Raw genomic sequence first — 26,381 nt, 5'->3', positions numbered from 1 at the left:
AGGGGACTGGAGCATCTCTCCTCTGAAGAAAGGCTGCGAGAGCTGGGCCTGTTCAGCCTGGAGAAGAGAAGACTGAGAGGCGATCTCATCAATGTGTACACATATCTGAAGGGAAGGTGTTGAGAGGATGGGGCCAGTCTCTTCTTCGTGGTGCCCAGTGGCAAGACAAGAGGCAACGGGCACAAACTGAACCGCAGGAAGTTCCATCTGAACCTGAGGAAAAACTTCTTCCCTGTGAGGGTGACAGAGCACTGGCACAGGTTGCCCAGAGAGGTAGTGGAGTCTCCTTCGCTGCAGATACTCAAAACCCGTCTGGATGCGATCCTGGGCAATACGCTCTAGAGGACCCTGCTTGAGCAGGGAGGTTGGACTAGATGATCTCCAGAGGTCCCTTCCAACCTCAACCATTCTGTGATGCTGTGATTCTGTGACATTCAATTCGCATGGCCTATGCAAGAGTTTAAGGAGCCATATCTTAGGCTCATGACTGAAGTGCCCTTCTGCAGCACATCACTTAGCGTGTCACCACTGCTCCCCTCTTCCCATGGTGATCCCTAAGCCAGCTGATCCTGGGGACCTGCCTGAGAATCTCATTAAAACACAAGGAGCAGGAAAGAAGGCAAAGGTGGGTACTCACCAGTCAAAGTTATTGTAGTCATTTTTCGCTTCACCCCACATGTACAGAAAGACCAGAGAAAAGCAGAATGCTCCAACAAGCAGTGGGAAAAACACACATTCCCTCTAGAGAAGGAGAGAAAGGCCAAGTGGTTAGAGCTTTATTTGCCCAAAATCAATCAAATAGCAGACACTAGTTAGTTGTAAGCTGTTTACACAATATGTGGCTTGGTGCTGGACTCTCTGAGGCAAAGGTAGAAAGGACTTCCCACCCAGCCCACTGCAATGTTCTCAAACGCGCACTCGGCAGTATTTATTTTCAGAGAAAGCAGATCTTGTGACTTCACAAATGAGCAGAGTTTGGACCACTTCACATGAGAGGGTATTGCATTAGGCAGCATACCTCTTTATCTGCAATTTTTTCCTGGACATTTAGCCTACATTTCCCTTCTTTAATTTGATGCTATGACATTCAGACATTTCACTGGCTTGGTGGAGTTTCTTGTTCGGTGCAAGGCACTTTCCTGCTGCCACACATGTTTTTTACCTGCCTGGTGATTCTGCCTGGGGCGGGGTCACAAACTGAGCCTGCCACAGAAACACTGCGATAGCAGTACATCACAGGCTTACAGCCATAATCTAACGAACTAACAGACCTCAGCAGAGTCTAAACAAAGTTAGGAAGGGCTGCCCACAACATCACCCACTTGTCAGCTTGGACTCACTTGTCCCAGTACAGAATTCAACATCTTTGCTGATTTTTAGCTAATTTACCGTCTTGCAGCAGCATTTCCCAGGCTCAGTCCTTCTGCGCTGGTACCTCTTCCACCGACAGCTGTAGAAGCCAGCCAGGCAGGAGATGAAGGGCTGATGCTCATACCTCTGCAGCAAGCGCCGACGTACCACCTTCAGTTTCCCAAACTTTATCCTCTTGAGGCTGGTGGCAGTGGCATCCATCTGAGTGGGTTTATCTCATTTTCCTCCTGAAAGGAGATTTCAAGTTTTATGGGGAGACTGTAACTCTCCTCTCCTTGCAGGTAAACTTTAATCAGAAAGACAGGAAGTTTTCCCAGAAGGATGGTGAGAGCAGCAGGAAGGATGCTGAGGACATGCACCTAATTTTACCCACCTAATGCTGAGACACCTGAAAGGAAAGCATGTTGCAAGCCCCCTTAGAAGTTGGTGATGAGCAGTGGCTGCTCCTGGTTATAAATGAGATGCTCTGAATCACCTCTGAAGGAGCCTCCGTCTCCCTTTGACTATAAAGGGAGCGCTGAGAAATGAAATCATTAACTTAAGTACTCCGTGCAGACTCTCAAAGACATATCAGATGAACCTGAGCCTAGACTTAGGCACGGGAATTAATTCAGTATCATTGTGACCTGTCTGCAAACTGCTACCAGTTTAAGTAGCTCCTGCAGGAAAGGGAATAAAACTGCACCGGAACACAGCACTGCTATCCTGGCATAACTACAGCACCACAGAGATTGACTGCTTAAGAAAAAATTACTTCCTGACTGAAATAGCTTTACTGGCACAATTTTTCAAGGGTGGAAAAAGTAGCTATAAAGATGCACACATGGGAGATCTGTTCGTAATTGGGATTTTAAACAAAGAACTTGTGGGTAGATTGCAATTGATGTGGTTATCAGCAAAGGAAATAGCACAGGGGTTTGCACCAGCGGAAAGCAATTCACCCAGCAGGACGTTATCAAGTGCACAAGAAAAGAATTAGGAAAAAAATCTTGTGTTGGCATACAAAGAAGCACATTTATCCAGCACGTCTTTAGAGTACAAAGATAGCCACAGACACTTTTCTATTGCTTTAGAAAGTACCATAGTGTGCCTAAGTCCATACCAGCCATGTTCAAATCAAAGAATGTCTGCTGTGAAGTCCCAGCTAGGAGTCCAATTTCTTTAATTTATGTGAGATAGCAACAGTCACTCCAAACAAGAATAAGTGATTTGCTGCACTATATACCTGGATGAAACACATGCAAATTGCTTGCAAATAACTCAGAGCCCTGGGTGTCTTTGCAGAAATTAGTAGATTAACTGCTTGCTAATTGACACTTCCAAAAAAAAAAAAAAAACCCTACACTATGATCAGTTTGCAGAAGGTTAAAATAAAACAGACAGGCAAGATACAAGTGATGTAAAGAATTTTTCTCATCCCCGCTACACTTCCCAAGTGTCCCAGACTAGCTGCAGCTGGGGTGTAAAGGAGGGTGGCTTGCAATGAAACAAAAAGAGCAGGCAATTCTGACCTCTGCTAATGAAAGAGTGCCAAAGTGTGCCATGCTGTCCTGAAACAGATGTGTCTGCCCATCCAGGACAGTCACAAGAAATCACATACTCTTGGACATGGTGGGGTGAAGCCACTGCTAAAAACTCAGCAGTTTCGGACAAGGACACCACCAGGTCACACAAGTATAAAAATTTGATCCCAAACCGGTGTGGCAACATGATCACCCTGCTGTCGAATTACCCAAAGCACAGACACAGGTGATGTGCTGGCATTATGCCACCAGCAGCGAGTGGTGCAGACGATAGCTGATTGGGCTATCTTGATCAGCTGGCCTAAAGCATAAAGCCAGCGATGAATTACCAAGTTACCCCAGCCATGTCTTTAGAATATATCTGAACCAGCAGAGCTCTGAGCAGAACAGTACCATGTGCCATGTGCAGTATTTTTGAGGATCCCCAAAAGCAGATCTTCAGCATCACTGAACCAGAGGATCATTTCCTCCTCACCTCTTATTTAGGTTTTATCCTTCTCCTTTAGCAATAGATGATGAAGACACTGTATCAGAAACAGTAGTTTTGCTGGCAGAGGACCACAAGATTTGTTATATGTGTTCCTGGTGTGGGCATAAGGCTCACAAATGAATATTTACCCTAAGTGCATAGGATCTGACAGAGTCATGGAAACCAGAGCCTAGAGAGGCCTCTAAACAGCTTAAAGAGGCCTCAAAACACTGTCTGCTCCATCTGACTGGCTACTGCAGCATGTCAGATGTCAAATCTAGACGTTAGTCTAGCCCCCTCATAACAATTGCCAGTGACGGAGATCCCACCGGCTCCTGAGACAGGCTTTTCCAGTCTGAACTAACATTATGATTAGAAATGATTTTCCCAATGTTTAGCCTTCTGTGGTACAGTTGGAGTCCATTACTTCATGCCCTGCTCATGGTGGATATAGAGAAGAGTATAAACCTTTCCTTGGGTATGTATTTCACAATTGTTTGGATGTCTCTCCCTCAGCCTCCTCTAGACTAAACAGCCCTAGCTTTTCTAGTCTTTCCTTTTGTTCATGTCTTCTCAGACATCCTTGTGTGGGATTCCACGGTCATGTGTTGTTCATGATTCACCTTGTATTTCCCATGCTTTTTGCTGTGTGGTAGCCAGAACGGGACATGGTCAACAACACACGCTCTCTTCAGGCCCAGGGCAGGCCTGTGCACCTATAGGAGAGGCAACTCTACGCTTGCAGAATCCAATTTCTCTCATGTATCAAACTCATTATCTGGCTGCTGTCATGAGATCTTTAAACACTTCACAACCATGAATGACTGTACCCTGGAGTCACTCGAGTGGCAGAGGAAGGGTATTTTCACCTTTATCCATCAGACACTTAAGAACATCTCTACTTGTAAGACTTTCATGAACTCCTACCTTAGTCTTTCCACACAAGTCATCTCTGTCAAGCCTAGGAGCTGTTGAGGAAAGGGCCCATCATTGCAGGGGAGGATGAGAAGAGGAGGGGAACACAGCCTCATGTGCCCTATTACCTCCACCAAGTCCTCCCAGAAAGATCAGACTGGCTGAAGAAGAGAGAAAATCTTCATGTCTTGTGTCCCCTTGAGTCCCCACTGACCCCCTTCTCCAAGACATTTAACAGTATCACAGAAGTGAGCAGCTTTGTAACATCCTTCTGTTATCAATACCACAAGAGATTCAAACACCATCACCTGTCCCCTGCTTTGGGCTCTGGATTTTTGCCAGCATGGGGTCCACCTGACCCTCCTCCCCATTCTGTCCCTTTTGTTTCTCTGCCTAGAGACGCTTTCCTCTTCTCTCAGGCTGCAACAGATAAAGCTGCCCAGCCCAGCTTCTCCTCCGGGCCTTTCAAAGGGCCAAAGCATCCCATAAAGGCAATAAACCTAGACTGAACTTTCATCTCATTGAGCATAGACACTTTCTGGCATAGGTCCACTGAAGTAAATGGAGATATATCAGCCGACACGAGGCAGTCTGGACTGTGAAGGAGATACATGGCTCTTCCAAGCCAATTACTCTTAGCTAGCTCTGTGATTCCAGGCTTAATTTACAAAGTGCTGTTACTTCAGGAGCATTTCATTAGCCTGGAGTCTTGAAGGCTGTTTCCATCAGGAGGACAGAGTGAGGATGGGGCGCCGAACCTCTTTGCTGCACTTACAGAGGATGGGGTCACAAATAGCAGAAGGAAACCACTTTGACCATGGTGCCAACCTTTCAAGACAGGGCTGTGCCACTCTAAACATTTTGCAAAATTGCTTAACCAACAATACCAAGGAGATCCTTTCTGACCAGCCTTTAATGGTCTGTGTTTCCAAGCACCACTGTGCCGCCTTCTGCACTGGTCCTCCTGTCAGGAAGGGGTTCTCCCCAGATATTCCCCAAACTACTGCTTCCAAATCCCATTAAAACCTCTTCATCATGATCCTTCTAAACCCTTCAGAAGAGGGACTGATGCCACAGCTTACCTGCCTGACATTACTTTCCCATCTACATCCGCTTGTTTGTCTTCTGTCTTGAAGAACAAAGAGGAACCTGTGCCAATAGAGCACCCAGTACAGTAGGTCCCATGCAATTACCTCGGGAGCAGACTACCAGGAAGAACAAAACAACCATTGCCCCCTGGTCTGTTTCACTCATGGCACCAAGAGTGAAATTACCTACACCTCTGGCATCCATATTTAACACAGTTCTTTAACTATAATGTTCTACATGGATAGAGTGAACTTTTAAAATAAATTGCAGCTTAAGTACTTTGTTTCACCCCTCATCATCAGCCTGGGAAGGTAATTGACATGGAGAAAAGTGAAAGAGATAGCTATCAAGTAAATGAATTAACTGCCCAGCTTAGCTCAGAAATCTTCAATCTTAAATTATAATTTTTATTGGGAATTCCTGTCTCTCTGGAGTTTTTAGAAAGGACAGCCAAAAAACCTTCACATAACTAGAAATGTTCACTTGGCGGCAGGGGGCAAGTATCCACAGCCTGGATAAACATTTGCGTTGTGTAGCTATAACAGGTATGAGCAAACACTCTAATGGAGACTCACTGAGAGCTGCTAAAACTACCTTGCTGCTAAGCTAAGCTGCTCTGCTAGGGTAACTTCTTTAAGGATCATCTGGCTGGTGTCAGTCCTGTGTCATGAGGAGATATCCCACAGAAATCCCTTTTAGTGGTGGCAAGCCTCATTGTGAAGACAAAGGCAAACTCCAGTGCAGTCGGAAAGGTCCTGCTCAGCTCAAAATGCATCAAAAGTCTAGGACCCCCTTTTCTCCTCCCTCTCTGTGTTCTTCTCGTGAGACAAGCAACTCACCTTCCCTTTTACCTCTTCAAGTTCTCCCAGGTTCCTGCCCTCAGGTGCACTGCCATGTGCTCAAACTAATTTCATGCAAGCTCCTTCCTTATGCCTCTGTCACCCTTCACGTTCTCCACCCTACATCTTCATCTTGACTCATAAATTTCCAGCCTCTTCCACACAAATGGTCACTGCTACAGCTATGGTGGCGCATTCAGAAGCCATAAGGACCTCTCTTCCAAGGTCTGGTCACATCTGCCATGCCTCAGACTACACCAAATTTTAAAGTATTTGAATTAAAGCATCTCGTTTGAACAAAGATAGTATCCCAGCTTCTGGACCCAGCAGCCACATAAGGGGCAAACAACATCATTGCAACATATGGAAAGTGCTAAGTCCAAAAGACAGGAAGTCTGTGTTAGGATTTGGAGAAGTTCAGCCATCACTGCGACATAGCAAGAGGCCTCAATCACAGTGCTTCCATCTAGATTTAAATCCAAAGCAGAATGCTCCTAAAGCTTGAGGTTGTTTGCAATTCATGCCCATGTCCGCTGGGCAAGGGTAAATGGATAGAGAAGGGAGACGGAAAACCCTGAATCCATTCACTCAGAAAAACATAGGAGCAAAGGTCAGGCAGGAAAAAATACATAGGTAGGAGAGCAAAGTTTAGGACTCCTCAGTAAGTGAGCTGTGAAAGCAATAACACGTTTCTCTGCTCTGCAACCCCAAGAGGCCTCAGGTCTTTCCCTGGCAAACAGAGACTTTGTTTGCTCATAGATAAGAGTCCACTTAATCGCAGGCGGTTGAACAGGACTGTTCATTCCCCACTGCTCGGCAGTGAGTGATGAAAAGCATGACAAATAGCCACAGGGGGATGGCAGAGAAAGGAGCAGGAGAGAAAAAGCAGGAAACATATTCGGCTGCACAGCCTAAATGCAGAAGGTATTGTGAATGGAGCGCACTTGAGAGGCATGTGCATAAGCAAGGAGAAAGAGTGTCCTTCTCTTTTTCAGTGCAGTGTGGAGCTGGGGCATTCAGCTTTTGTGAGGTAAACAGGTACAAAGAGATGCCAGATTTGGCATTGCCCTGTAGCTTTCTCCTTGGAGCTTTCAAGTCCATGCTCTCTTCCTTTCCTTTCTGCTGCATCCACCCAGCTTCCTCCAACACAAAATCCTACAATACATGGACAGGCGAGTAAAGGGGTCTTTCCAGCCGTTACAAACACGCTTCCCAGTCAGCTGCAGGGATAGATTTGCAAAGAAAAATGCATGGGTATAAGCAGCCATGTGAGGGACAGAGAGATACTTAGTTCTCAGCACCTCAGTATAGCAAGCCTGCTGTGAATGTCTTGTCCATGATGGCATATGAAGCCTGATGCAGACAGCAGATAGGGGTGATGGCATCTTTGCTCATAACACCATGAGAGAGAAGGTGAATCTCAAGCTAAAGCATCAGGCTCTGCTCAAAAAGGTAGATGAATGACTAGGGTTAAGGGTAAGTTACAAGGGAGCTGCCATAAAACATTAAATCCATTAAATGGATTTTGAAAATCTTTCTGACGGAAAGAATGCTAAACTCTCCAGTTCAGATGAACCACAGACTTTACCAGCCCAGATTGCTGCTGGGCCCATGGATGGCTGCCCTCTCTAACACTTACCCCTGCTCTGGGATGCCTGTGTGCTGTGCACCCCAGCCAAGCACCCACAGCAAGGAACCTTGAGACAAAAACACTGCAGCTTCCTCTTCTGAAAGGACGTCTTCATGTCAGAGGTAACTCAGGTGCTTGCAGTGCGTGCACCCACATCCCCATGCAGAGATCTGGTTAGAAGGTGGTTCAAGTCTGAGCTAAGCCTTCCCTACACCCACAGCTCCCCTTTTTTGTGGCTTAGACACTGGTAAAATAATTCACCTGTGTGAGGACCTTCACTGCCATCCTTCCATTCCCTGGGGCATCATTTTCTGCCCTGTCTTCAACAGCATTACCCCAGCAGATGCGAAGCAGAAAAATCAACACCTTGGCATACTGCTGGTTAGTCACTATGCTCTTTGGCAAACAGCATGAGAGCAGCAAGACATTGCTCTTTTTTTTCTCAAAAAAAAAAAAAAAAGAGCTAACACTATTACAACCCTTAGATCAAGCCATTGCTGTAGACTGCACACAGACTTCACCACCAAGTTGGAAAAGCTCAGCAAAGAGCATCCTCTAAACAGGCATTTCTACCCTATAGAGGCTGCCCTGCACCATTCGTCTCCTCCCAAGGGTTCATCTGCACTTGCTTGAATTGCGGGGTGCAAAGTTGCCCACTGGAATGGAAATCATCTTCATTTGTAGAGATGCATCAGCCACAAGCAGCCAGGGACATCAGAGGCAGAAGAAGTAAGTACAGCACTGCACTGGAGTCACATGAATTAAAAGATGTGAATTAAAACCCAAAGATCTGGATCACAGCCTAGAATTGCTCTTATTTCACCATCATCTGTCTTCAGTTTCTCTTTGAGGAATTAAAGTGGTTTAGCACAGAAAACAAAGAAGGCTCATATAACAGAGTTAGACATAATCTCCCTATGATATGGAATATGCTCTACAAGCTTTCCTTTCCCCGGCAGATGATGTGATAATTTATCAAAAAGACTTTCAACAGTTTATTTCTAAGCCCTAATTACACCGTACTTCTGTGTTAGATCCCAGGGAATATGTACAGCTACCCATGAATATGTGCAAAGTACATCTCATGAATTGATTAGCTGTTGAATTTGAGGAAGAAGGTCACAACGATTACTGCAAATAAATGATAGCACTTATCACAGGAAATAAAGAATGAATGCGGAAGTAGAAGAGGTTAATGAGGAAAACCAGTTTCTGCTATTGCAGGCACAGTATTTCTTGATTTCATTTGTTCTAGCACACCTCCAACATGCAATGGCTGTAGTTTTCATGGCTACAGTGAAGTTATCACAAAGGTTAATGGCCAATATTTTGTAATATGTGACTACATACACAAATAATCAAAGCCCATTTCAAACAATTTAACCTACAAATAGGACTGAAATCTTGTATCCATCAGGGTTACACGGTGACTTACCCCCATCACAGAGAAGTATTTGCACTAAAGGCTGAGGGTTAACACATCCAGCATGAACTTGTGCTTCAAATGCCTGGCTGCATGGCCTGCTCAAGACTGAGCTCCAGTGTCTACTGAGAGCAAGATTCATCTGTGGATGCGTGAAATGTTAACGGCATGATTTTCTGATGCAAATAATCAAATTTTGTGTGGTCAATTTGACAAGCCCTTGAAGAAGCCTCCTTTCAGAGGATGATTGCTCTTCTCCACCAAGCTCTGATGCTGACTCAGTAACGCTGCCCCCAACCCCAAGCTAGCTCAATTCAATCTCCTCGAACATATCTGCATGTGCCGAAGCAAGACACCACCTTCATATCCACCAACAGGCCAGGTGTGGGACTGCATTTGGCCCTGAGGACATGGAGTTTACTGGCAGTGAAGGTGTTTAAGATTCAAGGGAATTTGACTGATGCTCTGTGCTACAATCTGGCAAGATGAATTTGTGAAGAGCTGAGGTACACTCAGGGCAGAAGCTCACAGCAAGAGGCCACAGAAAGAGGCCGGGCTGTATGTCAGTCTCATCTGGATATTATGTTCCTGATGTAATCACAGCCACAAAATTTGCTGGGAAGCAGAGCTGCCTGTCAGAGGAGTCCTTCCCCTGAGTACCTCTGCAAGGCAAAGCCTCTTTAGGAAAGGGAAGAGAGTTTCAGGCAAGCTTTGTGGAGGACCAGCCATGAAGCTGCCTGATAACGTCCACCTCGCTGTAGACTACGGCAATCTTAGCTGTTCATAAAGGTGTTTGCCCTGATCCTCCAGGGAACAGAAAGACACTTCCACAGGTGGCTTCATCTGGCCTGTCTTGGACCTGTCTCCGAACGAGCTGAGCTGTGCCCTGGGATCTCCCGGTGGGCTCAGAGATGGTCACGGCAGACACCTAAGCGCTTCTTCCCCACCATTGCCAAAAGGCGGACCGAAGGCAACCAGCCCCGGCTCTGCAGCCGTCCCCATCTAAACGGGGACAGGCTAATCTCACCCTCAGGGGGCTATTTGCCTCAAGGCAAAGCCACACGTTGGCCACGATAACTGAAGATACAAAAGGCACCTCAAGCCCTGGCTTTATCCCAGAGCCGAACAAGTCCAGAGAGGCATCAGACACTCCAAAGCTGAACCACATTTTTGCACCTATCCCTCTTTCCCCCAAAAAAGCATTTGGTCTCAGCTGCTCTGTAATCCTTCGAGGTACCTCTCAATAATCCCTCAGGTTTGGGGCATATTTGTCCCCAGCAACATCCGGTCCCTGGGGATGACTCATAACGCGCCATCGGTGGCGGAGGCCTCATTTAATCATGACCATAACCATCGCGGCCAGAAATTACCGCCGTCTCCCTTCATCGCAGCCCTCTGCGGGCTGCGTTAACAAACGCCTCTCCCGAGGAAATTAGCGTCCGATTTGCGGTGGTTTCAGAGAGATGGTCTCAGCGCCGCGCTGAGAAACGGGCAAGGGGCGAGCACCGTGCTGGCAAAAGCGGCTCGAGGCGTTGCAGCGCATTCCCCCGCCTGCCTGCTAAGAGCGAAACGACTGTTTCGAACAAAGCCCGTGAAGAGCTTAACCAAAAGCTTAAACAAAAAAAAACCAAAAAAAAAAAGAAGAAAAAAGAAGGGAGAGAAAGACTTTTCACAAATGCCCACCTGACCTGTCGCCATCCTGGAAGGTCCCAGTCCTCCCCCCCTTCTGGAAGGTTCCATTCCTGTCAGGCAGGTCCCACCTCCCCCCCCCCCCTTCTGGAAGGTTCCATTCCTGTCAGGAAGGTCCCAGTCCCCCCCCCTCCCACCTTCTGGAAGGTTCCACCCCACCTGCCTCCCTTCCAGAGACTCCCACCCCCCCCCGCTTTTCCTTCAGGAAATTTCCACACAAAAAAAACAGAAAAAAAAAACCAAAAAAGGGCAAAGCGCCCCGAGCCGGCGGGGTGTTTCCAGCCAGAGACGAGCGACCCAGCCTCGCCGCCACCAGGGAGCCTCCCGCCCGTCTCCGCCCTCACTGAGGCCACGGCGGACAGGAAAAGTGGCGGCAGCCATTAAGGCGCTGGGAAGAGCAGGGATCAGCGGCTCTCGCCCTCAGAGGTGACACGCGTGAAGTTAACCTCCACGTATTTATTTAACTGGGGAATGCCTCGCGACGGCTCCCTGGGCACTGGCACGGGTGGGCGGGCAGGTGGAGAGTGCGACTGGGGCAGCGAAGGGGGTGGGGGGCGGGGGGCAGTGTCTTTCCGGTGGCTTTTAAGTACTTCGGCAGGTAGCAGCATTTTACTTCGTGTTCCTCATACACCTTTCCCAAGCCAGGAAGGAGCCCCCAAGGGCTTCCTCCAGGAACAAATCCTCAGGGAAACGCAGCCACTTCTGGGACAGCGAGCAACAGGCAGGAAAGACCAAATGAAGAGGTTTCCCCCCGCCCCCCCATTTTATTCATATTACTATAAATATACCAGGAAAACGTAAGCAGAGCAAAGCTATCAATCAGCTTTACTAGTGATAACAGGGGAGAGGACATTCTGGCTGAGCATGGCAAGGCAGTCCTAAACTCTGGCCTAAGCACATCAGATTTTTTATATTTCCTTGGCTTTTTCCATAGATTCCTGTGCAGTAAAATGTGAATAAGGTCCAGTTTAGCCATGGAGGGGTCTGAAAAATTCTGGAACGACAGAAATCTCAGAAAAGGTACCTATTCGCCCATAGGAAATTGCTATTTGTGGCCAGGAGTATATATTTTTCAGGAATTACTTTCCTGTTACATATCTGTACAGCTCCTAGTGTGAGGAAGCTGCGGGAGGGTCCACAGTCACGATCCCAGCACGTACAGCACTTTCACAGAATAGCCTGGCCTGAAAATGCAACAAGGAGCAAAAAACTGAAGCAGGTGACTATTAGCAGGGAAGATATTGATCCAAAAAGAGCAATTACTTCCTTACTCTCTGATTGCAGCCGAGCAGATGTCATTTCATAAATATCAAAAGAGGGAAGAAGAATTACACGCTACGGAAAACAAAGCTGGGCTACCTAAGGGGAAAATCTGGGTTGAGAGCCCAGATTTTTGTGTGTTTGAGGGATCCACTTGCAGCAAGCAGAGGGATCACACCGCTTTGCGGACTTCCCTGTCAGGCTTTCTTTTCATGGCGACAAGAAAGCTGAAGGACTGAGCAATTCCTGGCTGAGCACTAGCAAGTCGCATGTGATGCTGGAGTACCTCTTGGTACATGCCCAGGGATAGCCCAGCCAGGACAGAAGGCATTTGTGTGTTTAAATTGAGACTGGAGTGCTGCTATGTGGTGTCAGAGCTCCCAGAGGGCACAAGCAAAGCTCTTCTGTCCTGCAGCACTGACAGCAGCTGTGAAAGGCTTGCTGAGTTGGGGAGAGCTGGGTGCTCGGCGACCATTCACGCCTTTGGAATCTCCTCCTTGGTGGAGCCACTGAACTGCTGCAGGACAGGAAAGGGTTTCGCAAAGTGTTCATGTTTGGGGTATACCCACAGCATGCAACAAGAGTCCTGCAGTGCTGGACAAATGACGTGGACCAGCTGTGCACTCCTGCAGACATGATGCATTGGCCCATGTCGTATCTGGGCTAAGAGGACCCTGCAGAGGTTATTAGCTGCATTGGCAAGGCTAGTCTGCTTCTTTCCAAAGTTACCGCCATGTTTCCTAGACCAGGGTTGTCTTTGAATCTCCCTAAGTGGGACACTTCCCCCCTTAAATCTGGAGGACAGTCTCATGGGATATGGGAGCCTGGGGCAAGTCCCCCATTCTACTGTGCACCAGTCTTCTTGGCGTGCTGAGAGACATTCACCACTTGGTCTCTTCTGCAGACTTCACAGCACCTTCTGGAGGTGTTCAAGGTCATGGTTGTCTCTTCGCAGAGGGTGGAACTGAGGAATGCAGAGCAATATGGTTTGCCCTGCTCAACCACTAGGAGAGCAGTGAAAGCACTATATAATTAAATTAGAGATAAATAAATTACAATGTAGAAGCTGCTCAGGTTTAAGGATTACAAGGACCATGCATAATTGACAGATAAAAGCAGGAAACTCCCTAGAAATGTGAACAAATTCTTTTATCACCCAGCAAAGCAAGTAGGTGTGTAAGTAGTTGTCTCTGACTGCTGTCTGCAATACTCCAGCCTTCTCTGTCATACATAGGGAGTGCAGGCTCTGAGGCAGGCATGCAGAAACACCAGGTCTGATGACACTGCCTGCAATGGCAAGCAGAGAGCAGCCAAATATGTGTGATGGATGAACAGCATCACCCTTGGGACGACCAACGAAATCTGAGGGCCTCCTCATGCCTATAGGCACAGAAGGGTCAATCCAGAGCTCCTATGAGATGACTCGTCCTATTAGCAGTTACAGCGCTGGACAGACACCTACTGTTTCTTCTCCTGCATTCGCATTTGGATTGCAAGCTGCCATGGTGGCCAGCCCCCAGAAACCCCACAAAATGGCCATGCACAGAGAAATGGGTGTAACACATAGGTAGTATCAACCCTACTGATGTCAGACGCACCAGCAGTTCCTTGCCTCTATTTTTGACCTTCAGGTCCTTCAGATAGATAGCTTATTTATAACCCATAAGCTTCAGTTATAGCACCCCTTATCTCAGGCTTAGTGACCCACCTATGAGGAAGGCTGGCCCTTTGGGGAAGCTGGAGTCCCTTCTCTGGGCTGTATAGATGGGCAGAGGCAAAAATTAGCCCCTGAGCAGTGTCAGGAACATCTTATACAACTTCCAGCTGTGTCCACAGAGGAGACCTTCCAGCCAGATGTTGGTCCCAACTGCAGGGCAGTGGCTCACAGCAGAGAGATGTCTGTGTCCGTGTGTCATTTTGCTCACCTGAACAGTGAATTGGGACCATGGATGAGTTCACATCTCCAGGTTCAGGCCTGGACCAAGCCTGAAATGGAGACAACGTGGCTGGCCTGATACAAAGCTTTGCTCCACAGACTTCAGCACCAATAGCCATGGTCACCAGAAGTTAGGGGTTTTGCCCTCGCCCCACGCGTGGCTATGAATGTCACCGTATGCAGTGGCCTTGCCCTGTGGCTGCCTGCATGCAGCAGTGCTCAGATTTGAAGCGTTAGAGCACGTGGAGCATAAGCTCAGGCTTTATCTCTGGGTGGTCCAGCTTTCTAAGAAGTTGCTCTCCCAGCATTGGAAAGCAACTGTGGGGAGGCAGAAAGTGCCTCCATGGCTCATAGTTTGCTGAGTGCCTGGGAAGGAGGAGGAGGAGGAGGAATAAATCCTTTGCAAAAAGAGCTCAGAAAGCGGGGGGGGGGGCAATTTTCTTTGAAGATAAATCCTATTTTGTGCAGTTCAGCACGCCCTGGCTCGGCTCCCTTTCTGCTCCTGTGAATTCCTAAGCAGCTCTTTGTGCCCTGCTGCTAAGGAGAGATGATGAGATTAGGAAGCACTGTGGGGGACCCTCCCTGGCCCCACAGCCCCGGCCCCTACCCCACTAAGGGCAGCACTCAACCAAGAGCACTATTTCCAAGGGAAGACTTTGTCTGTCAGCCAAAAGGGAGGAAAAAAAGAGATTTGCAGATCACATACCTCCGACGGCAGCTCTGCAGAGAGCTATTCAGCCTGCACAAAGGACGGGGGCCCTGAACAGTCACCACTCCGAAGCCCCCATCTCTGGCCCTCCCCCCAGCTGCGGGTGTTAAATTCAGGCCTCAGAGCAAAATGCTCTTGCAATGAGAGGAGGAAAAAGGCAGGAAGGGATGCTTTCCATGCTGCTGGCTCAAGGTTTCTCTTCCTACTTCTCTACAGTACTCAGATGCGTCCAAGGCTGGCCCATTTTCATATCACAAAAATACAGTTTTGTCCCTTCCCAGCCTGAAACCCTTCCTAACTAATTAAACATTATTACATTTCTGCATAAGTCATCTCAAAGAAGTTTTAGACTAACCTAAGAATGGAAGGATAGCCTGACACCAGTATTTAAGTCCCCCATCCTGCCACCAAGCCTACCACCAAGTCACTGAGAGCCTCAGTTTCCCCTTTGTAAAACAAGGCAGCCCTTTCTCTTCGTTAACATTGGTTTCCTATACCATTTTCCATGAGGAAGGACACATCAAAAGCACAATGCAAGCAGCACATGAGGACTGTGCAGCTCACTGGACTTTGACCTATCACTCTGAATGACCCATATACTGGTAGAGCCACATGGCCTGCTCAGCAGGGCAGGAAGCTCTGCGGGTTTCATTGCATGGGCATTGCCCCATGCAGACAAACCTCCTCGCGTGTGCAGGAGCCCAGCAGACCTTCATAGCACGCACGACACGCCAGCACAGTCAGCTCTGCTGGATCAGCAGCCAGCCACAGTTAAAGAGCTTGGTGTGATTGTTTTAATTCCTCCCTTGATCTTACTGGAAGAGGAGGGTTGGACTCATCTCCACACTTGAGTATTCAACCTGATACAGTCAGGGAAGAGAAGTGGGCACAACTCAACTCATCCAAGACATCTAAAGCAAAACATCATGATTTACCCCTGCAGGTGCCCAGAGTGCTGGGGCATGCAACCAGCCCAGAATGAAGGAAAGGAAGTTCATCACTCAAACGTAGTGAGCCCAACTCAGCCCTGTGACCTTTTCAGTTCATCTCTGAGGAGCATCTGTATCCTGGGTTTCACAGACTGCCCCGACACAGCTATGGCTCTTGGGCCCCAAAGCCCATAGCTGCTTGGAAGGCTCTCGCATAGAAAAGCTCAGACCAGGTAGACTTCAATTAATGGGATTTCCCAGGGTGTCCACAGGCTCTGGGAGAGCCAGGTGATCTCCAAACACATGAAGCACCTCATCTCTGTTCAGTTTTGCCCTGCTCAGTTTAGCTTTCCCAGTGCTGGAAGCCAGCCAGGGATGGCTGTGCCCAGGCTAAGGTGTGAGGGCTCTACAGTTACTGGTAGCAAGGAGAAATACACATGAGCTCGAGGCCAGGAGTCAACACGCAGCCTCTCACAGGTTGCTGGAACCCAACGTGCTTCTCACTCCCACCGCCACTGCCCTCACTCCTGATCATCTTCTGCCCCATGCCTGCTGGCTTCTCACAAACCTCATCCCCTTGTGCGATAACGGCAGGTCCTCAGGACAAATCCCCACAGATATAAAGCAGGTGGTCTCTGCCACCATCATAGATGTGACATGCAACCACTCTAGGTGAAGAGGTGTCCCTGGGCAGCCTTCTTGCAAGCCACCATCCACCCATCCATTGGACAGGACCGGGTAGGATCGGTGGGGCTCTTGCTGTACTCCCATCCAGACTGGCTCTCCTAACATCAAACCTGGTGGCATTTCCATCCAGATTATAATGTTTTCTGGATCTTTGTTAAATCTCCTCTTATCTGCAGATACCATTTCTCTTCCTTCCAGCCCACCAAGCACCTCTGTCCAAAGGGGGTTTCTGCCATGTGCATCTCACCCCAAGCTTTGCAGTGACAGAGGCAGATGTGGCTGCTTGTTGCCACCTCACCAGCAGCATGAAAAGCCCAAGGCCAATCACTGTTTGAGGGCTGTTTTCCCTCTTAACTGTGGGTCTTTCCCAGTAAAGTGCCCTGCTTCAGTTCCTCCTCCAAGAGAGAGGTGCTCTCTTGGTGCCAGAAGAAGCATCCTGGTGCTGTACAAAGAGCAGCCACAGAAATTCACCATGCATGGTTGAATAAAGCAGTCATGGGGACCACAGATGGTCCCATACGGTCCCACAGTCGAGGCCACATGGAACCAACAGGCTGACTTATAAAGTAGTAGTTTCCAATGCTGAATGACCTTGTTCTCACAAAATGGCCAAAAACTTGTCCCCAAAATCACCACTCCCTGTAAAGTGCAGAGGAGGGCGGGATAGGCTCAGCCTGGTAGAAGGTTGCCAATTGGCAATGGGGAGGGAAAGAAGATGTTGGAGCAGTATGGTGCTAGGATGGGGGGGGGGGGGGTTGACACCCTAAGGGAAGCAGAAGGAAACAAGTGTTGGTATCATTCACCTGCATTTTGCGCAAAAAAAAGTTTTTTCATCAGCTGAAATGTCTTTAAACTTTGCAGGGAAACAGAGCACTTATGAGAGAGCCTCGATGACCCCATAGAACCTTTCTGTCCATTTTAAGGCATGAATCAATTAAAGCAATCACAGAGCAAAGGTTAATCAGTAGCAAGTACATCTTAAGAAATAAGTAGCCTTTTAAAAACCAATTGCTCTTGCCAGTTTTCCCCCCTTTTATAAAGTGTCCTTTATTTCTCACATTCTGGAGACTTTCCAAAATAAGTTCAGTGATTAAGAGCAACTGCGGAAAGGACTGGACTGAATCACGTGGCAGCAGCCAGCACTGCAGGAGCAGAGAGGATTGGACCTGTTACTTGTTATGGAGGCCTTTGCTGGCCCCCCACTGGGACTGAAGCCCAGTGGTGCTTGGTGCTGTACAAACTTACCAGGGATTGAAAACCTTCCAGGGGCTTACAGCCTAATTAGAGCAGATGGTGCCTGGAGAAACAAAGAATTGCTCACAGTTGCACTAGAGAATGGAGGAAATGAGGCAGAGAGTAAGGAAGAGGCTGAGTCTAGGGCATCTCTACATGAGCAATTAGACTTCATCCTGAGTGTGCAGGCATACGGCATGGACTCGAACTGCTCCCATGCAGCAGCCTCAGCACTGCCACTGCCTGGCAGCTGGATGCTCTGTACATGTGCTCATTTGCACATGTATGTGTTCCCCCCACCCAACTTGGCCATATCTCCCTGATAGGTCACCCTGTCATGGTGAACAACTAAAGAAAAGAGCTGCCATGCTCTGATGGTCCCAAGAGCCTTCGCTTCTGCACAAGGCCTGCAGAAGAGGAGTGCCAGGAAAGGGTTCCTCATCGATCTCTTGTTACAGAATGGCACACGCTTGCGCAGACTACAAGCGGCCGACCACGAGAAAGGGCCTGGGCCAGCCGGATGGAGAGCCCTTCCTGACCCTGAGCACAGGTCCTCCTCAAGCTTAACCCACCATCTTCTCTGGGGACACCACAAAGACTTGCAAGAAAAAGCATATCACAGGAGAGTAGGACATTCCCTGCAGTGTGACCAATAAGAGACCAGAGACCTGTCCATGATACAGCCAATCTATTAAGCCCTCCAAAGCATCACTCTTTCTTCTCCCCTCCCTCTCCCTGCAGAGGACAAGCAAGAGTTGAAATGCAACAAACACTGAGGTCCTGCTAAAAGGGAGAGTCACAGGGAGCATGAGCAAGGCCCTCTGTGGGCATGGGGGGGTCTCACCAAATACCAACCCATCAGCACCCAAAAAGCCACCAGCAGGGGCTCCTACTTGAATGCTGCGGGGATAGCAGGGGCCCAGCATGTGAAGGATGAAGTGAGGATGTGATGGTGAACAGATGAGCACCTGCAGGCAGTCCACTCGGTTCCCTCTCACAAGGTGTCTGGAGCTGGAGCAGAGGTTGCAACGTGGAGACCAAGCTTCTGCTGCGCTCAGAGATCAGCCTGGCATGGAGAGATGGTTCAGGACACCATGGGCAAAGGCAGCAACATCACAGAACTTGTCTTCAAGCCACTGTACCCATACTGGCTCCCTTTCTTTCCTTCTGGTGGGAGATGAAGCCCAAAGGATCTTCCCAACTTCTTATCCTACTTGGTCTTTTAAAACACAGTGGAAGTCCCTGACTTACTGCATAGCACAGGGGTCTCTTGGGCAGTCCTGTAAGCCAGACCACAGGTGGTCACTCTAAGCTGAGGTACAGACCTTCTGCCTCAAAATACCGCAAGACTGTACTCCAGTTGGGCAGACCAAAGCCAGGCTGTTGCTGCACGCACAACATTGCTGTTTGCATGGAGCAACCATTGCAGAGCTCCTTCCAGCAATGATCCCGTGCCTGTGCAAAGCCATGGAGCTGGGGCTTTGCACCAGAGCAGGATTTACCTGCTTTACTGCACACTGCAAGGAGACAGCAGCATGTGCACAACTACATCTCTGCTGAGGGGCAGTAACCTCTAAAGCCATTTAAATACAACCACCAACGCTTGTCTGAAAAAGGGCTACCAAGAAGATGAAGTGCACACTGTCAAAGGACCATGAGCTTAAAAAAAAAAAAACTTTCTCATATTTCGGCTGATATTTTATCACACTAAGCAGCACTGTACAGTAACTGCTTGCACAGACGCACTTTCTGAAATGCAGGTAATCTCACAAGTTACCACCAAGTTTCTGTGTTTAAAGAAAGAGCTGCATTTTCATCACAGAAACAGATGTGCAAAGCTCAAAAGACACCATTCAGTCCATCTCCTTAGTCCTAATGTCATAGAATAAGAAAGTTACTGGACTGGTCATGAAACCCAGCTTTTTATTTTTCTGCAAAGTTTCCAAATTGCATTGGAAATCTTGCACACCTTTTAAGCATTTCAATAGCGAAGTTGGAAAGGAAGTGACAGCTTTGGCTCATTTCACATTCAGAACAATTTTTTAATTAAAATCCAGCTGGTCTCATGGTACACTGCATTTTTTCTTAAACGTAGCTAAAAAGCTTTGAGCAGCTGTAGGAAATCATTTCCATTCTCTCTTGCCCTTCCACCTGGTGTCATGTGCCTGAGAATAAGCCCTGAGAGACACTATATTTGGACAATCGTGAGATTAGGGTTGCCAAAGAAAAAGCAAAACCAGCTAGCAGGAGGTGATATACACCATGGGCTGGACCTCCTAGAAGTGAAAATCTGCACTATCTTTTTATTAGCTGAGCACCCAACTCTGAATTAAAATTCAGTCTTTCCTAGAAGTCAAAATTTACTCATTTCACTGCTAATTGCATTTATAGCTACAAGTGAGGTATAATTTGGACAATAACAACAGCAAACTAAATCAGGGTCAAATCTTGCTTTCAGCTGCAAACCCAGCACAGCTCCTCAGGACTTGCTCTCCCTCCTGATTTACACCTGCGTAACAGACACCAGCATCTGGCCCAACGCCAAGGCATCCGACTTAGAGGAAGAACACAGTTGCACACCAAAACTCACACAGCAATTTGCAGCCGCAGGGGAAAAGTCAGACTGGACTGCTTTTGTCCCATGTCGTTTCCAGCCTTTCTAGCCGGGTTCTGATTATTTACAGCTGTTGCCAGATGTTACCGTTTCATGGGTTATTTACTCCTGAATCAACCTCGCCGTTCACATGCTAGGCAAGCTCACAGAAAGAGAAAGAGAGGCTCCTTTATCCATTTTACTATGGAAACAGCCCTTTATCAGAGGCATTAAAACTATTTCACCACCAATTCCTTCCCACCAGCCACCCCAGCTGAACCACCCGATCAGCCACCCATCGCTCATGTCTCATCCCAGCTCCCTTTTCTCCCCTCAACAAGTTAAGAGTGAATTTGCCTGGTGCGTACCCAGGGAGCAAAGCTGGACTGTTAAGTACCACCAAGTCTTTTTGTCTTCAATGGGGCGGTCGGACTCCTGCTGAGCCTGCTGAAAGCCCCCCGCTATCAAATAAACCCCTTCGCTCCCCAGCGAAAGCTTTTGTTACCGGTTCTCCCCATTCTGCAGCTCCTCAGGCTTTTGTTTCTCTCTGCAATTCAGGGAGAAGCAAGGTCAATCACCCGCTATCGGATCCCAACCAACACACTCAAAAGTCCAAAGGAAAAAGTCAAAGAAATCTCCCCCCACTTCGGTACTAACTTTTATGGCAGGCAGGAAAGAGCCAGGAGAGGTGTATTTCATCTAGCAGGCAAACATCTTTAGCAATAGGACGGACGAGTTAACTTACCGCTCCGGGACGCACATGGAGGGGTAATTTTTGTTTTATGCCTCACTTGGATTGCTGTGTCCTCTGCTTGTCACACTCCTGGACCCAAATGGTGGCACCGCTGTATGACACCCAGCATTAGAGAGGCTGCTGGAGCTGTCCCTCCCACGGTAGGAGGGGCCACATGGGGCTTAATAAATTCAGTCCCAAAGGCTGGAAAAATTAAAATCTAGTCATGGGATGTGGGCAGCTGCTCACCGTATGGCTCTGGGAAAAGCTGGGGACTCCCAGGCTAAACCAGGTTTGATTCATCCCTTGCCCTGCACAAACCCATGCAGAACATGAAAGGTTGATATTAAAATGCCGCCCTCGCAGAATTAGATGTCCAGAGGATGGGGTCTGAGGAAATATCCCAAAGGACATTTGGGCAAGACACGTCATCGTTGATCCTCAGAGTTAAAACTACTGTTAAACATTCTCTGGAAAAAACATTTCCCACATGTGTAAGCTCTGAGAAAGAATCCGCTGCACCAGATTTTTAAACTGCCCCACACATGAACATTGGTTATTTTATTTAATTTTTGCAATGTTTTTGGCTCTAATATCTAAATCCTATTAGAGACATAACATCGTTTAGATGGAGTGAAGGACAGATCAGCAAAACAAAAGCAGTTTGTGTGGTTGCATTTTGCGATCTCCAATGAGTTTTTGAGCTTGAATTTGCCGTGGCCTTTCAGAGAGACATCTGTAAAGGCTCTCAGATTAGAAAGCTATGCAACCTTATACAGCTCCTCCTCCTCCTAAATAGCTCTTTGCTGCACAAGAGACGAAAGAAATAAGCCCCTGGCCCTGGAGAGCTCTTTCTGAAACACCAGTTGTGCAGTATTTTCTTCCCTGTTGTCTCTCACTTTCTGAGTTTTCTTCTTGGATGAAAAGATGGACCCAGAGGGTCCCTCAAAAATGAGTAGCACAAATACAAAGGGGAAGAAACAGGGCAGAAATGATGGCCCAGCAGTTTCTAGGTCTTTCAGGCCACAGAGATAAATTTCTAACTGGAAGTATTGTGCTTAGAAAGGGGCTACAGAGGTGACAGCCTGATTCACTCTGAAACCTAGTGATGAACATGACATGTAATAATACCACTATAAAAGCAGTATTGCTAATCCTCAGACAACACTGGTTCCTAAAATACCATCATTACCCTTTCCCTTAGAACATTAAAGAAATGAGGGCACTCCAAGGCATGTGCTGAAGGTAAAAGCAGCTGGTTTTGTTAGTGATCATTTTCAACCTAACACGCAGCTCTCTGGGGTAAATAGACATGGCATGGGATTGTGTGTGGACTGGTAGAAATATTACTTGTTTTATGATCTGATTCCTGGAAACCTGATAACAGGAAAGTGTGAGATTAGGGAGGCTGATTGATAGCACTGAAGAAATATAGGAAGAAGCAACAGTAGCTTTTTCAAGTACCTTGCAGGTTGGTGTCCAGCAGTTTGAATCTCCAGAGTTCACTTACTGGCTTTTTTTCCTTACTAGTACATTTATGTAGGAGAAAATGTTCTAGAAATTCTCCGCACAATCATAAGATGCAGAGCATGCACTATTCTGTAGCTACCTCCTATTTTTAAGCTTTACTTTCCCTGACCATACATAGGAAGAGCTCAGATTCGTGGATGTCTGGATATTTCTGTGGACTACTAGAAAACCAGGAGAACATCAGCCCATGTATAAGCAAGTAAATCCAGGAGGTCGCTGGGCCATCTGGGACACGTCCACCCATTCTGGAGCTCTTCCCTGTTGGTCCTTGAGTCCTCCGTAAGGGTTCAGGCTGTCCCTTCCTCCGACCCTCCCTTAATGCTACATAACCTAAACATAACTGAGAGTGCAGCTACAAAGCCATGCTCTTGCAGCCTCTCCTTTTCAAGGGGATGCATTTCTCCTTCTCTTTTCATTCTTACTCTCCTTTCTCCTCCAGCTGTTAACAGCTAAGGCAGCTCAAATTTCAGGTTGCTTTACAGCATGACCATCACTGTAGCGCCCAAACCTCTAATCAAAAAGTTTCCTGGAACAGGCTCAGGCACGTTGCCGGACATCCAGCTCCGGTGGTGTCACCTCCTGTTGAGGCCCCAGTCCTGTCTCCAGCACATTGACTATCCCTGTTGCCTGACGCTTTCCAGGAGAGTCACAAGCAGGCATACAGTCTTCAAGGAGACTCTGGTGTGGGGTGCGTCGAAGGCTGTATTGGACACAGCTTCATCACTCTGATCCCAAAGGTCCCTGTCCAGTGAGCCCCGCAGAGCAGGAAGCATTTTGTGGTGGTGGCCCAGCAAGTTTAAGAAGTAGTGAAGAAGACAGAGAGATTGAGAGCTTTGCTCTGCCTTCGGAGCCTAGAGCAAGGTCAGCGCTCACAGAAATGCATCCTTGAGGGGCTTCACTGCAGTCCTTCCCAGCGCTTGTTCAAGTGCGTGGCCTTTCCTCCAACTGCTGCATCCTCATGGTATGGAAAGACTCCATGAGGTATGTAGGAGATAAGGGGGTAGCACTAAGGAACATCTTCCTCTCCCTGCTCTAAAGGAAAGAGCCTTGAAAACCAGCAAGGGTGGCCATTTAAAACACATCCATAACCCCATCCCCAAACAAGGAAAAGAAATCCCAGATATCTCTGTTCTCTGCCCTGAAATAACTGCACTTTTGCATTCTGCCCTTTCTTCTGGGTGCAGAGACGTAAAGCCTTTAATGCTGCAATTTGCTCTGCATATACCTGACAAATGACTCATTGACAGGGCAGAGGCTGCTCTATCTCTCAGTATCTTCAGCTCAGAGTTCACCAGTTTATCTCAATCAGAAAATCATCGACCTGTGCCCCAGCCCTCCCATCAGCTGTCAGCAAAGGCAAGTGAGCAGGGTTACTACCATGCTCAGTGTGATGGGCCTCATTCGGACCCCCATGAGCATCACATTAGGACCTGCTGGAGCCCTGCCATCAGCAAGCCGGACCCTGGAGTTTACGAGGCCATAAACAGCATCTGCATGGGCCTGGTGCTGTAGAAGTCAACTTAAAGAAAGAGGGGATAGCGGCAGGAGAGGTTGGCCTTGAACCCTGTCGAGTTTTGATTCAGTTTGCATCTGGAGAAGATAAAACCGCAGAGGAAGCAACACAAACAGGGAGTGTCGGGCACAGGGCTGATTTCCCTGTGCAGTGTGCTGGCCAAAATTTGGAGTCCAAGGCTGTATTTCTCAAGAAACGCACGCATTCATGTCCCCTCTCCCAACCTCTTTGCTGACACACTCCCTGCTTCACCAGAGCAAGGCTATCTCCACGGCTGCCTTCTCCTACCAAAACCCACATCCCATCCTGTGCTCACCACCTCTTTGTCCCCCCCCTCCAGCATCGGCATGCCCCAGTTGTCCTGCGAGGCCAAGTGCCCCTCAGGTGCTGCAGGGTCGCCTGTGCTTGGGAGATTCGCCCTCTTCTAGGGTGCTGAGTCCTGCTGGGCTCCCACCCTGGCAGCACGAAGGAGCTGGTCCCCTCCAGGCTGCGCTCATGTCCCTGCTGGCATCTGGCACACGGTTGCACAGTGTGCTACTGCAGAGCCTTGAGAGCAGGTGACTCATGCAGGTAGCGACATGCCCACAAGATTAACTACAGAAACTGCACTGTTTAGCATGCGTTGGCATTTCCAAGCACGGTAATGTAGGAGGGAAGGAGGAGAAAGAGGTGACCCAAACTGATCCAGACTTCAGTCCTTGCTCTCCTGCAGGACAGCGGCGTGGGGAAACTGAGCGCACTGGTGAAGCAGCAGCATTGTGCAAATGGGGAGCACCAGCTTTTACACAATGCTGGCAAGTCCCAAGGACATCTCCTTCACCACTATTTCTCAGGCTCTGAAAGGCTACTTGGAGCCTGGGGTGATTTATATTTTCAAGCCCACTTGCTCCCAGGAAATGCTGCTGCCCCCTCCCGAGTCATGGCAGGAGCAGTGAATAAAGCTGTGGAGAAGCGAAGCCCATGGAGACGTGCCAGAGACTCCACGGTTTCTTCTGGAGTGAGCATGAGCCACTGAGCACGAAACTCCGCCCAAAGCATCTGAATTTAAACTCAGAAAGCAACTTTAGGCAGCCAAAATTGTCAGCCTTCCTTCTGGGGCCAAATTCTGCTTCTGGTCTTATAAACTAAGCCCCGAATCACTTTGATTAGAGAAGAAACCCCACTGATTTGAAAGTTACCTGGTTTGATCCGTGAGGACGCGATGAGACAGATCAAACTAGAAAATGCCGATTTTGGTCCTTGAACTTCTTGGACTGGATGAGAGGCAGGAACCAGCAGTCCTGGGCTGTGCCTTGCAAAGTGCATTTTTCGCTAATGAGACGCATCCCTGAAGCATGCAGCAAAGGAGGGGATCAGACAGATTCACAGCCCTGCACACTGCCTGACCGTACGAAACGGGCCCCACGCTACAAATACAAGCGGCATTGTGTGATTTGAGGGTGGACGGGGGAGCTTTCACACCACACTTCAAAGCCGGCTGGCCGAGAGCGACAAACTCTCTGCCTTTCACGGCGGTTGCTGCAGCAACTCCTCACCACCCGCTCTCCCACGACAGGGCTGGCTGCTGCTGGCAGCGAGGACTGTTTTATACAGCATTATGAAAAGAGGGTGAAAGACTGTCCTCTCCCTTCTTGTTCTTTATTTCATGGCTGTTCTTTAGGCAACTCCTTCATTTTGTTCTTTCCTGGCAGAAATCAGGGGGGTTGCTGTTTACTCAGATAAGACAGGAGCTCACAACTTGATTTACCCTGAAGGTCCAGGGAAGTCTCAGAGAGAAAAACCCAATGCAAGGACCAGCGAGGAAGAAAAGGGACCAATACAAAATAAAAAGGTCCTCAGGTATCTAAGGAAAAGCTCAAGAAAATGCTAAATGTCTCTGCACCGGAATGGAGCGATGTGGCAAACACTGGGGGGAACTTGCTGGATTTCAGGAGCAAAGCACCTTTTTGCTTTATGAGAGCCTAAGACACTGCTCTGGGCAGTCCTCCTGCTGCCTCCAGAGAAAGGTGCTCCCACTTCGACCATTGCTGCATCCTAGCGCGGCCCTGGATTATAGTGGGCCGGAGGAGAGCAGCCCACCATTCCTGCCCGCATCCCCATCTTGCTGCCAGGGCAGCATGCACTTGCCGTGCCCTGTTTTTAGATGAGTGGCAAGAATTCACCACCTGCACATGTGAAACAGCCACCGCGCTTGTCGCGGCAGGCAGCTCACGCTAATGTCGAGAGAGATTATTTATGGAGCCTTGGTGCTCGAAATGGTCCTCTTCGCTGGATGAATCCTGAAGAACTGCGTTAGCCCCTTCCCTGATG

General features: G+C 48.3%; 1 protein-coding gene across 9 annotated transcripts in view; it reads right to left on the bottom strand.

The window, feature by feature from the left end:
* GDPD4 (glycerophosphodiester phosphodiesterase domain containing 4) overlaps nucleotides 1-25,333 on the bottom strand; it is a 51,398-nt gene extending 26,065 nt beyond the window's left edge. Inside the window, exons 1-6 of one of the 9 annotated variants that reach the window (XM_068930700.1) lie at nucleotides 21,041-21,130; nucleotides 20,801-20,842; nucleotides 20,293-20,458; nucleotides 18,671-18,768; nucleotides 1,390-1,598; nucleotides 638-741 (exon numbers count right to left, since the gene is read on the bottom strand). In XM_068930700.1, the coding sequence (XP_068786801.1) occupies nucleotides 638-741; nucleotides 1,390-1,572 (287 nt within the window). In that variant the 5' untranslated portion in view covers nucleotides 1,573-1,598; nucleotides 18,671-18,768; nucleotides 20,293-20,458; nucleotides 20,801-20,842; nucleotides 21,041-21,130. Of the gene's footprint in view, nucleotides 1-637; nucleotides 742-1,389; nucleotides 1,599-18,670; nucleotides 18,769-20,292; nucleotides 20,459-20,663; nucleotides 20,843-21,040; nucleotides 21,199-25,249 lie in introns of those variants that run through there. The other 8 variants (XM_068930701.1, XM_009688292.2, XM_009688293.2 and 5 more) reach the window with 8 other exon arrangements.
* Between the last annotated feature and the right edge of the window lie 1,048 nt (nucleotides 25,334-26,381).

This window comes from Struthio camelus, chromosome 1, assembly GCF_040807025.1.
Source record: "Struthio camelus isolate bStrCam1 chromosome 1, bStrCam1.hap1, whole genome shotgun sequence".
In the NCBI taxonomy this organism is placed as follows: Eukaryota; Metazoa; Chordata; class Aves; order Struthioniformes; family Struthionidae; genus Struthio; species Struthio camelus.
This window is presented reverse-complemented; position numbering and strand designations above follow the sequence as displayed.